At 37.8% G+C, this 13341-nt stretch overlaps 1 protein-coding gene across 1 annotated transcript in view; it reads left to right on the top strand.

Moving 5' to 3' along the window:
• RNGTT (RNA guanylyltransferase and 5'-phosphatase) overlaps positions 1 to 12705 on the top strand; it is a 186833-nt gene extending 174128 nt beyond the window's left edge. Inside the window, exons 15-16 of the mRNA XM_071548735.1 lie at positions 6998 to 7121; positions 9935 to 12705. Coding sequence (XP_071404836.1) covers positions 6998 to 7121; positions 9935 to 10098 — 288 coding nt within the window. The 3' untranslated portion in view covers positions 10099 to 12705. The remainder of the gene's footprint in view (positions 1 to 6997; positions 7122 to 9934) is intronic.
• Positions 12706 to 13341: the final 636 nt, after the last annotated feature.

The raw sequence follows: 13341 nt of genomic DNA, 5'->3' as shown, positions 1-13341 counted from the left end.
CTTCTGTTTCTCAGTTTTTACAGGAGATGTAAAGAGAGATCTTTTTTCTTTAATCCGGAAATGGATGATGATTATAGTCCCTGGGCAAAGGATGACAATCTAGAAGGAGAATCATTTATTATTTTGTTTCATTTAACTGTTCAAAATGTGTATGAACCCCCAAACCTTTGCTTCCCATTCTTGATGATGATTAGAAGAAGTTAGGAATTTTTAAAGCTTTAAAGTTCCCTCAGGATTTAGATGGAGATGGCAATGTCTAGCAGGAAAGTCAGCTGCTCTTGGAGTAATGTAGATGCCTGAGTTGTAATGCCCAAAGGTGTTCAGAGTTTATTAGTTTGCCACGGCAAATGTCTTTACCACTGAGTGAAAAGAGAAGCATTAAAAGTATAAAAAATTATTATATAGAAGAGGTCATTGAGCAAAACGTTTGCGCCAAGATATGTGTATTTCCAGATCATGGTCTGAGCAGTTACCTGCTTTGTTGTAGATACCAGCGTTGCGCTGAAACATCAGTTTCTTACAGATGGTTCAAATGGTGTTGCAAGGTCAGGTGTACAGGAGACCTTCCAGGATACATTAAGAACTCTATTTCCAGCTGGCACTGAAAGTCATTAAACTTGTAATATCACTGATAAGAGGAAGGCTTTTTATTTCTGATGTTTCCATCAGTCAGTTGTCAGGAAAACCCCAGGACTCCAACCCATTTTATGTATCAGAAAACAGTATCCATGTTTTAAATTACTACATGTAAGAATGGGAGAGTCTTTGAGAAAAGCCTCATTCTCATGATTTTGAAACATGATTTTTATTTTTGGGTTTCCCTGTAATTTTTCAGTGCTTGATGTTAGCATTGTGGTTTAATTAGGCATGAACAAAAATGCTAAAGTTTTTTTATTTCCTAATGTTCCTTTCTAGAAATGACATCTCAAAATTGGAGCATTTCCATTTCCTATGTACACAAGAAATAATATAGTTATACTTAGAAGGCTTCATTAATGTTAAATAACCATATCAACTGCATTGTGTTTACTCAAGCTGATAACCATTTGTTGGGTAATACATTACTTAAAAGGAAACACAATCAGTGTGTTAAGTTTAGCAATAAAGCTATGGTTTTGATAAAATAATCTCTAGAATCATATTAAGTAATAGATATTAAGCTGCATCTGTTTGGGCTTAAACAAAAATGCAAAGCAGATTAACTGATTAACTTTTTCCAGTTGACAGTGTTCATATTCATGATTCAGTGTACACTGATTATGTAAACAGGCATTTATATTATAACCATCTTAGATTTTTATATTCTTTGAGAATTTTGACTGTGAAAAACATGATGCATTTTATATGAATTGGGAAAAAAAGTTCTTTAAAAGCATCTGACCAAACTCTTCAAGAATTAGGAAGGAGCACTAAAATGAACGACTTGGGATCTGTGTTACTTGCTGCACTGTGCCCTGTAAGTGCTGGGGGCTCTAATAACTGCATAGGTACTGACTGACTGTCTAGGATGTTCTTATAACATCATTAAAATTTCATGTACTCCTGACCTCACCTGTAATCATGTGCTTTCCCAGGATCCCTGTTTCTCACACCTCATTTCTTCTCAGTTGCCTTGGTTTGACATGAAGGTCTTTGGAATTTGTTTGTCACCTTTAAGTCTCCAGTCTTCAAAAAGATCTTGCTTTGAGTTTGGCTTATCTTTATATCTTCAGAAGCTGTTTATTTTGTTACTGCTGCTTCTTTATTTTTGTTGTCTCCATCCTATTCCTTCAGGAATTCTTGATCCCTCTTTTTTTCCTCAAATTCCTATGCAATTCTTCTCTTTGTTCCCTGATTGTTGTCATTGCAGCTCTCTGATCTTCAGATGTTGCCCTTACTGCTGTGGAGTCATAGTAGTACCAGTGGGCAGCTTAAATCCCTCTGTTGTCTTGGACATTCTGCATTGCTGGAGAAGTTTGGAAATCAAGTCAATAGTGCTTTGCAGTTGGGGATAGACACAGCATTGGAGACTAATGCAAAAATCAGGATTTGAGATGTGCTGTTTTCCAGAGAGGTTTTATTTTCTAGACTGTCATTTGTGGCTGAACGTATCCCAATATCCTCAGGACAAGGAGCTTGCAATTGTCTTGTTTTTAGACAGTTCTTAGAAGGACGTGATTTTATTTTTGCAAGGTGGCCTTCTAGGGGAAGTATTGGACTCCAGTTCTCCTGCAGGAGGAGACTGGGAAGCATCCAAAAGGTTTCTTCCTCATGTCCACACAGCTGATCGTTTATTTGGCATGTGCTGCTTTCACCTGTTTGTTTGCTTTGGATGTGAGAATGTATCCTAATGGAGAAAATGTAGAAATGCAGTTATCAGAGAGATGAAGAATTACTTTTTGGGCCTTATGTAGCAGCTCTAAACTTTTCTCCCTTTCAGGCACTGGAACTTGTTTTTAAAAAAAGAAAACAATTTGTGTACTTGAGCACATAAAAAAGAAATTCCTTCATTGCACATGCCGGCTATAAACAGAAAAGGCAGATTTTTCTTTGAAAATAGGAAGCCATTACATTTAGAATACATCTTGCCTGTGTGTTATAGTTTCCCTTATTTTTTAATTCTGTATTTAAAAACAAAGATCTTTTTAATTTCATAAGATTCCAACTGCTGCTTATGCTCATTTATTCTTCTCATGGAAGTTAACATTTTCTCTGTCTACTATTGTGATCTTCTGGGATCTTAGAAATAGGCTGATGACTGGGGATGTGGAATAAGAATAGAAATAGATGAATTGAAGAATGTTTTTCTTTCTATAAATGTTTGGTAATAGAGGGGAAAGTGCAGCAAAAAGGCATTTAAAGAAAGAAAAGATTTGAAATAGAATGTTTTAAGATTTTGCTTACAAGCATCACTTTCTTGAAAGGGGATTATTTACTAAGCTCAAATCATTTCAATTACTTTGAAAAAAGCATGCATGTGGAAACATAGGGCTTCTTTCAGCCAAGTCTCCCTTTATCTAAAAACTTATCTTCATTTTTCTTTCTAAAGAACTTGAATAAGGGGAAGGGAGATGCATTTGTAAAGTTTAAACTTGTCCGTTGTAGACATGCTTTCTGAAATACTAAATTAAGTGCCTTAAAATCTAAATTTTTATTTTTAATATCCCTTATGTAAAGTAGCAGCTTGCCCAGGAATTTTGTTCTCATTTGGGATTAAGGGAGATGAGACTAATGTTTGAGTGGAATGAAGGACAAGGTCTAATGATCAGGTGCATTGTGGAGATACACAGAAAAGTGTCAGCAGACTTGTAGCTGATAGTCAGCAGAGATAATACAAGCGTGTGCCCGGGACTAGAGCTAACTACATTAAATGTAAATGGTTTCTTCTCTTTTTCAGTTGGATATGTTTCGGGTTTTTTCACATTTTACCCTAAATTAACTTAAAATGTGGTTGCATATTGTTACTCATCTGCAAAATTACTCCATTATTCAGCCAGGCAAGATAATTTGGGATGGGTTAGATATTTTACTTTTTTAATATAGTTTGGATTTCTTTCAGAACACAGGGGATGGAAGGAGACAGGAAAATGAGAGATTTCCTAAGCCTTAAGTGTCATCATCCTTAGAAAAAGAAATAAGCTTACCCCACTGAAGTTTTTCCTAGTGAATGGCCCAGATGATGATGGCAGTGGGAAGCCTTTCTCAGCAGGGAGAGGAAGATTGCTGTCATCTTCATGTAATCTGACATTCTTAGGCAATGGTCTTGTGTTACATCCAGCCTTGATTTGATAATGAACTATAGCTGAAATGGAGATGCAGCTCAAGCCCGTTTTTTTTCCATCACATCTTGCAATCTAGCAGTAATGTAGTAAATCAGCTTCCAAGAGGATGCTCATCTGTATTTTTGGAACTTATTTATGTTGGGCAAATAGGCTGGCTCCTGATAATTAGATCAAATACAGCGAATGTTGCTGCTGAGGAATAATTTCCTTCCTCTTGAAAAGAAAGTAGTGTACAGGTTGGTGTTTGTCCTTGCCCAGGACACAGTTGTTGCCCAGACCAGTGATACTGTTCCCATGCATACCACCTCTGTCAGCTCTGTGTCCGAGACCTGATCCTCTGGGCTTCTAATTCTGACTGGCTGTCCGAAAATAGGCTAAGGAATAAATATTTAATAAAGGCAGGCTCCATGGAGTCCTCAGTGTGGTGGGAGTTTCCGACTTGAAATGGCTGAATGCTGGCATTTTATCAACAGTATGGCAGAAGCATTTGCACTGTACCAAAACTGAGGAGATAAGCATTTTGGCTGAGAACAACCATCATTCCTAATTCACCTTCTGTGAAGCACTAGCTAGAGAAGTACCTCTCAGGAAGAGACGTGACGGTGCATTGTTCAAATACTGCTACGGACTGTAGTGCTTGAAGGGGAGAAGGAGGGATGAACTGTGTGCTGTAAGGGAGAATCAAGAAGATCCTGCCCTAAGCAGCTCAGAATGAATTCCCAAAGGGAAGGAGTTTCAAGACAGTTAAACTTGATGGGTTTCCGGTCTCACTTTGAAGCTGAAATACCAGAAGGCAGCATGGACATGATCGGTATATATAAGGTCTGAATTATGGATGCAAGGATCACTATGGGCTGGTTCAGTCTTGTGTATAAACAATACCTGTTTAGAAGTCTACTAAGGCACAATAGTGGAAGAGTGTTTTTAATGCTGCAAAATGTGTTTTGCTCAGAGTAGTTGTAGTCTTAATCAAATGCCCAGCAGTTCCTAAAATGTTCTTTAATATTAAGATAAGTACCCTTACAAGACTAAGGTCACTTAACAAAGTACAGGGAAAAGTAGGTGCTATATTTCTTCCTTTGTAAAGTAATTACTACAACTTTCAGTTGTTAAAGACTGTGATCACCACTTCTCTAAAGGAAAAATTCATTTAAGTCAGTGCTTTGGCAGGTGTTCATATTTCGTGGAAAGATCTGTCTTCCAGATTGCTAATGAATGGCCAAGCAAGTCTCTCGATAGTTAATAATATTGCTTAATTGCCACAGTCAGATAAAGCTGCCATCTAATTTATTGCTATTGTGAGCATCTGAACACTAGAAGGATGATAAGCCATGAGAAAGCCTTATGAGGTGGGTGGTTAGTCGAAGTCGTTGCCTGCAATTTTATACATTTCTTTCTGTGGCAGGTGATCTTTCTAACATTTCCCTGCTTTGGCTGAAAATCTGACATGTGGCCGTACCCCCTGCCGCTCCCACTGCCACTGAGCAGCTGTTTTCAGAATAATATATCTTCCCAAGGCAGTGCACAGCCAAGAGTTTCTTCCTGGCTTTATGTATCCATAGTGTGCTAGAAAAGGATGTTGTGTTTTCCTGCATACACCTAATGGAACATAAATGAATGCACAAATGTGTGTCAGTCAAACCTCTGGATTGTAGAAAGCTTTTCAGCGTGGATGGAAGAAGGGCAGTGCTGTGCAGAGCATGATGCAAAGGGAGAGAACACTGATGTGGGCAGTTGGCTGATTTCATCCAACTGATCATCAGCAGAAGACACAAACCTCACTTAAGGAGTAAATGACTTGAGGAAAAAAGCTCTTTGCAGGTGATGGAATGGATGAAAACTCAGATCAAACTGTCAGTCCTGCAGCAGGACAGACTCAGTTGTAACAGGTTTAATAAAATTTTCTTACAGTGCCACATTCACTTGACAAGTAAAATCTCAGTGCTCCCTGTCCAGGAGTAAACGCAAGTATTCAGGGCAAATACCAAGAAGAATGTTAGGATTCTGCTTATGAAATTAAGGATAAATCCTGTACTATGCAGTATTGGAGGACTTAGTCCATGCGCAGGACCATTTCATTAATTACTTGTTTTTTTCTGGGAATTAATGGAAAAGAGGTTCATGGATTTTTTCACTGAATGTGCTTATTAAGCTGTCTGGAGACAGTTATGGCCTTTTTCAAGTCTTCATCCCTCTGACAGTAGTACATTCCCGTGTCACTGCTCAGGAGCAAGTAGACAACAGAGGTGAAAAATTATGCTAATGAATTGCAATAACCCATCCCTTTATATGGGAGTGCTTATGCATAAGATCCTGAATTCAAAGAGTTATATTACCTTGTACAGCTTTTAATTGGTAAACTGTAGCAACTAAACACAGCTAGCAGTTAAATACAACTTTATAGTGCTGAAAAGGCCCTTGGAACAAAGTGAAGTATATGGGTAAAATTGTTAAAGTGTTAGATAAGGTTCTCAGGTTGCCATGGTTACTTGAAAATTTTGCATTGTATCATAGATTAGGATGCATAGGATGAAGTAGCCAAAACAACTAGGAAGTCCAATGCATATAAACTACATTTCCAAACCACATAGCATTGCCAAATAGAAAGACAGATAGCTCAGGATATTGGCTGCTGACAAATCTATGAATCAATGAAGAGAGGCCTGAAGGGGATTTAGAATATATGTCATTTGAAATCATGCATTATTATGGAGTTACAATCTTAATTTTTAAAGGCAAATGAAAGAAAAAGAAAGAAAGAAAAGAAAAAGCTTCAGTAATGTGAGGAGTGAAATGATTTTCCCTAAGCTCTTTCTGGTATTGAAATATGACATTTGGCTGTGAGACCTTCAACAAAAAAGGTTGATGAAACATGGATAATACATTTTGTGCACTTAGGCTGGCAGTAGCACTCACACTGGAAGCAGTTTATTCCCATGGAAACCTATTTGCATTTGGGCCAGAAGTGACTTTTTCCCCCTTTATTAGCACTGCTGATGTTTTAGCATAATATAATGGCTTTATATTGACAGTAGATTTGAAAAGTATTTTTAAAATGTTGAGTAGCTGAGGATATGTATAATGGAGATGTAGTCCGTGCAGTTTGTCTGTGTAGGATGGAGGCATGTTGCTCAAAAATGCAGGGCAGCTTTTGATCTTCTGTTATTTATCCCTAAAAGAAAGAACGAAATGTGAATTAAAATCTGTTTATCCCAAACAATTTTTTTTTTATACAGGTGACAAAAGAACTGAAACAGTATGACAATAAAATTATAGAGTGCAAGTTTGAGAACAACAGCTGGGTCTTCATGAGACAGAGAATAGATAAAAGCTTTCCAAATGCCTACAGCACTGCCATGGGTGAGTAGAATAATTTGCTCTAAAAGTTTCTCAGGCTGAAATTTTTATGTTTTAACCCTGTTCCGGTTTAAGGAGGAAAGGTACTCTGTGTTCTCATTTCTAGTTTGAGACCTGGCCTCCCTAACTTACTGTAGTAATGTCTCATTTTGCAACTGCTATGTTGTCATCATTAGCTTTTATATCGCATGAACCCTTTGGCTGCAGGGTTATTTGATGGAGTCAATTAAAGCAATACTCTGATTCAGTATTTAACAAATAACACAGAAGCAAGAGCCTAAGTCTTTGTAGAACTGCAAACACTTGCACAAAGATAGCTTTAAATGGCAGGGCATGCCTTTTAAGTCAGAGCCAAGAAAGTTTGTATTTACAATAGCATTAGGACAGCAGTTAACTAGCTGACACCAGTTCCTAAAGTTGTGTTGGCTTGCTGGGATGTAAAGCAAACTGGCACACCATGAGTGCAATTTGCGGAACAAAAAATCCACTAGAATTCCACCTCTATTCAAAATGCCAAAACCATTATTTGGCAGATGGGCTAGAAAATTAATAGGAGAAAAATGTCATCTTAAGTTTCAACAATACTTGTAGAACAATGAAAAGGGAAAACAAATGAGAAGTGGGGTTAAATCCCTGCAGAATTGTGAGACTTTTATGCTTGTCTACCAAAAAATATCTTTCCAAATATTGTAAATTAAATGTGGATATTTACTTTCAGGTGAAGTGCAAGAGTTTGAATAGAAATGTGTGCAAGGCTGAATAACAATAGTCATGTTGTTACTGACTTTTGTTAAGTTGCAAAATGAAGTTAAATCACATCTAAGGCCATGCTAATTACTAGGGCATGCATAGATGATGATGTAGGATTTTCTCTGAGCCCTTCTACTTGTATTTCTGTCTGAGCAGTGAGTAGATTTTCTAGAGTAAACACAGGGTGGTCATTTTGCCGGGAGATAATAATTCTGCTGGCATCTCAGGGACCAGCACACAGTGTAGCTGAAAGAGTTGCTGAGCAGTCCTTTTGGAAAGGAGGAATGAGCCACAATAAACTCATACAAGTACAACATCTCTTCGTTACCATGACCTAAATTTCTCTTCTCTGTTTCACTAGTGTTTCAATAGTTTGTTTTCCTTGGCATATTCTCTTTGATGAGTAGCATGTTCTTCTTTCCTTTACTCTTAAGAGCATATGTATCTGCCCTTTTTCTCATTTTCTCCATTTGTAGAGCAGTTATGTTATTCTTGACTTTTTTCTGCCAAAATAAAGTGAATTTCCTAAAAATTAAAAGGAAAAGAAAATGCTACAAGAAGAACTTTTCTGTAAGAAATATTTCATTTTTTCCATCGGGATTTTCAGAACAGGTTTTGTTTTGGCTTTAAATTTTCACTTTGACCATTTTTCAAAATTTCCAAAAGTTGTACTTTCTTATTTGAGACTTCCATTGCCCTCTTCTTGAGATCCTCTCTGCTCTATTTGCTTTTTCTTGAAGAAAAATACTATTTATTTTTCCCCATGGTTGAAATAGGAACAAAATAAGCATCTGTCTGTGTCTTGCTTTTGGACTTTGATACCTTTCAAATTAGAAGGGCTTTTTAAGTGATTAAACTAGGGCATTCCTTAAAAGCTGATACAGAGTTATACCAGCTGCCTTGTGGCACCAATTCTGCTCCTAAACTACTGATAATCATATTGCTTCCCAAATGCTAAAGTCAAATACTTAACAGCTCTTAAAGCACCGTTTCACCAAAAATAATAAGATAATCAAAAATAAAATTAGAAAAGTATTTTATTAATAAAGTCAAAAACCTTTGAATGGTTCTGGAATTCTGCAGGAAAGAGGAATGCTTTTGAGAGTCACTGTTATTTGTAACAATGCTACATTGCAAGTACATTTTAAGGAGCCTTAACATTGTTTAGTACTCTAGGGGGTCAGTAGATTGTTTTGTATGGAAATTGCATTCCGTACTGTGGCCAGTCCCTACATGCTATCAATGATGCTCTAATAATTTTGTGCTTTCTTCCAAGATAGTCATTACTGAATTTCTTGCTCCTTAATTTTTCCCTCTCCTTCTGTTGGGAGGATTAATTAGGGAAATGTAAAGTTACATAGGAAAAGTATTAAAAATGTTTCATTTGTTTTAGATGAAGTAAGGCTTTTATTTGTTGCATAAGATTTCATGGGCCATTACTTACAAACTGTGGCCTGGGGAGGCATGTCAGGTACTCCAGGGGTGCTGTTACATGCATGGCAGCACCGTGGCTGCTCCTCCATCATATGCTCTGGTGTGCTGTTTGCTTGGGGTCAAGTCTTTCTGTCCCATAAAGGTATCTGGGTTAAAAAAAAAGGGCTGTGCATTGCAGGTTTATGGTTTTTACAGTATTTACTGGTGAAAAAAAAGTTACAATTATTCAGAGGTTTTCAATAGTAGGACAGTCTTGTTTCTAGCTGCTTGGATTTGATGCATGTTTCATAGCCATGTCCCACAAGGCCTTCATTGCTGTTGCTTGCCTCAGTATAAGGTTAGTTCTTGGTGGTTTTATAGTTGTCCCATGAAGCTTTTCACACACAGGCCATTTGCTGGTTTTAGAACGAGAGATTCCCATGAGGATAAGGGCCTATGATACTGCTTTGCTCTCTGGGGGGTAAAGCAGAGATTCATGACTCCTGACACAACCATCTTGTGAAAGTGTGTGTTTAAGGCTGAATACTAGAGCTAGAATGTCTTATTTATTTTGCAGAGAGATGAGGAAATTACTGAAGTGCAGACTACAACAACTTGGTTTAGTAACTTGAGACTATGTTCTTTGTTCCCAGCTGTATGCAACAGCATCCAGAATCCGGTCACGAAGGAGATGCTCTTTGAGTTCATTGACAGATGTGCAGCAGCTTCTCAAGGACAGACACGGAAACACCCCCTCGACCCTGACACTGAACTCATGCCACCCCCACCACCCAAAAGGCCACGTTCTATAACATAGGGCCATGGGCTCAGTGGATAGAGTGTTTACAGTTCTGCAGAAGGTGATATGCAAGTGTGAAGGCTGGAAGAAAAGAAATCTGAATTGCTGTAAATACCTGTGCGTGTTTTTTTAAGTTTGGGTTTTGTTTTGGTTTTCCTAATTCCACATACGAGTGGACATTGTTTTGTAACTGATAAATTCAACCTTACTCTGTGGTATTTGAAGATTAAATTTCCAAAGGTTTAGGGAAGAGCCAAGTACAATGAAGTCAGTGAAAAACTGCCTTGTTTATATATGGATCTCTTTTCACCTTTAATTTATAATGTCGGCAATCTGGAACTGAGGAAACATTGGGATGCTGTACTTTTTAGAAGCTGTATTTAAAAAAAGCAAAAGTGTTTTTTTACTATTGTTATTCGACTGGTTGTGATTTGTCACCCATAATAGAACTGATCATAGTTCCCTGCATTTCTGAGACTTGTGTTTAACAGCAAACAGCAATGTTGTTTGTGCTCTCTGTTGATTGAAAACTAAGCCGCCTTAGAGTACTCTAATTTCAAAATTAGCTGGTTTTTTTTAACTGAAATATTAAAAAAATGAATCCGTGTAAATAGCATCCCTTTTGAAAGGGAATGTGCTGGGTATTTGCTTTTTCCCCATGTTTGAACCTAATGCCAAATGTATAGTGGCTGATTTTAGCTTTGCCTTTTAAGTTTATCTGTTGATCAGAATTCTACCAAATCCTTAGTATTGAGGTCTCTGTTAAAGAGACTGTTTCTGGTACAGGGCTTAGTTCTCCACAGTGATACCATTGTAAATACTACTAAAAAGTACACATCACTGTGATATGCAAGAATAATAAGCAGCGCTAATAATGATGGCAAAAGAAATACCAGGCAACTCCTGTGTAAAAGAGAAGGTAGTGTTTGTGGAAGAGCACCACATCAGACTGAGAGTGTCCTGCTTTAGTCAATTGCAGGACAAAAGTAAGTCATTTGGGGGTGGTAGATGAATGTCCCAGGGAACAGGACAGTCATTTTCAAACGTGGGGTTGACTGTCCTGTGGCACCGTGCTCGTCCTGTGGCTGACTTTCTTTCCTACCAAATGAAGAAGCGCATGAATGCCTTGATGGCTTTTGTTGCAGCACACTGGCAGATGTTCATAATATTAGTTTTGAGAAGCTGCTGTCTGGTTGTCTAAGGGAGGAGTTGTTCTGAGCTGGGATTAATTGGAAACCAAATGCAGATTTTATAGTTTACTGTACGTTTATCAAGCAGGGATTGAATTGGCTCCTTGTATCATTTACTTAGTGTGAGTCATCCATCCGTTCAGCAGTCTAATTAGTGAAGGTCATTAATTTGTTATAACTAAAATGCATTTTTGTTTAAATGAGTTTTCATGGTTGTAAGCAAAATTTACTCCTGCATTTTTTTCTGTATGAAAACTTTACAACTGTGCTTTGTGATGGCTTCCCTAGTTGTTTCAACCTGTTGTATACATGCATATGGCATCATTTAGATGGTGTTCCTGGCTTCTGTTTCTGGGATACTCCATATGTGTTTTAGAGAACTGAAGGAGTTATATGAGTTACTTTTTATACTATGATAAAACTTGAGGGGAAAATAATGTGTTCATCAAAGTTCTTTTTTTCAACTGTACATAGTTTCTGCACATTATCTATAGAAAAGATATAATATCACCTATGCAAGGTTGCAAAATGATCTCTTAAAAAAGAGCCTTATTAATTTGATGTGAATACCCATGCATCCTCTGTGCATCTTGCATTGAAACACACAGTTAATTATTTCTTTTCTCAGTATAATTTCCCCCAGATTATACTTGTCATTGAGATTGTCATAACATACACTTTGTCACTGATCTTCATGGTTCATGGAAGTTGTAATGTGTGTGGTGATTACAGCCTTCTCCGTGAGGTTAGGACATTTCATTTTTGTAAGAATGCACCCGGGTTATTTCTATCTTTCTCTTTCCTGGCTCTTACATCTTGTATTTCAGCAAGACTTGGCTTCTGGTTTACCATTTCCTTCAGAACTGCAGCACTGCAAGCTGCCTTCCATGTGCATCCCACCACGTCCATGAATGTGTTGTGGCCCTTTTATTTTGACAGTGTCTTTTTTCCACTCTCAGCTTGAAATGGATACTTTGTAAGAATAATGACTCTGAGAAGGTTTAGATCACCATGTTCACATTTGATGGTCAAACTTTTCTTGCACTGTGACCTGTAGCTTTTTAGAGAGGTCAATTGCCTTTGCTTTTCTGGAAGAGGAAGTTCCTGGAGAAGGGTTGAATGAAGAACCTGGTGAAAACAAATGGACTTTCACTCGGACCAGATGGGTTTAATGCCATGAGAAACTCAAACCTCCTTTCTCCGCTACTAGATATACAAGGGATTGAAGCTAGAAAGTAAAGAGTCTATGCCAGGAAAATAATGATGATAAAACCCCCTTAACTTGTCTATTCTTTGGTGTACAGCATGAATTCATCCACTGTTTTGTCATTTGTTAAATATATAATTAAAGTTTGGGTTCAGTGGAGTTTCCAGAAAATGTAAGTACATTCCTCTACAAACCATGTATTAAGTATTTTAATAAAGTCAATGGTTTAAAATACTTTTCCTAAAGATGTGTTTACTCTTGATGCCTGTGCTTTCCTGGTACCAGTGCAAGCACCAGGATACCACAGTGTTATTGCTGTTCTGCCCTCCAGGAAAATGATCCACATTTTTCAGAAGTCGGTGGCTTTTCCCTCAGGTCGGAGCCCCCCAGCCTGGTGGTGGCCGTGATCCATTACGCCATTTTTAACTTGCTATTCCTGCAACTAGAACCAGAAAGAAACCAAATTGTGTCTGAAGTACCTATTTTATGGCAGGCTAACCTTGTGTAGTTTATGCATTAGGAGTTAAGTGGAGCTGCATGAAAAACTTGTTCAAGAGGTCTGCATGAGTTTTCTCTGATGATTTATCATTCAGCATGACCCTACAGCTGGTAGCCCACCTACTTGGACCAACTCCTGGACTTGTATTGTAATAAGGCAGTTTCCTTTTTCAGGTTGCAGCTGTCTAGCTCTCATTTTTCAGGAACTAAAAAGCCCATCTTGGTTTTTGAAATTTCCTTCTAATTAAGATCCTGCCTCCACTGCTGGTGTGTTCTTGTTACGTGTGCAATTATTGTGGTGTTTGTCTCAACCATATCTGACTTTGCAGTGTTTGAGTGTAAATGGAAACTAGATCTGGCATTTGA

The sequence above is a fragment of the Pithys albifrons genome, chromosome 2 (assembly GCF_047495875.1).
Source record: "Pithys albifrons albifrons isolate INPA30051 chromosome 2, PitAlb_v1, whole genome shotgun sequence".
NCBI classification, from domain to species: domain Eukaryota; kingdom Metazoa; phylum Chordata; class Aves; order Passeriformes; family Thamnophilidae; genus Pithys; species Pithys albifrons.
Note: the sequence above shows the minus strand (reverse complement) of the source record. Positions and strands in the feature narration are given on the sequence as shown.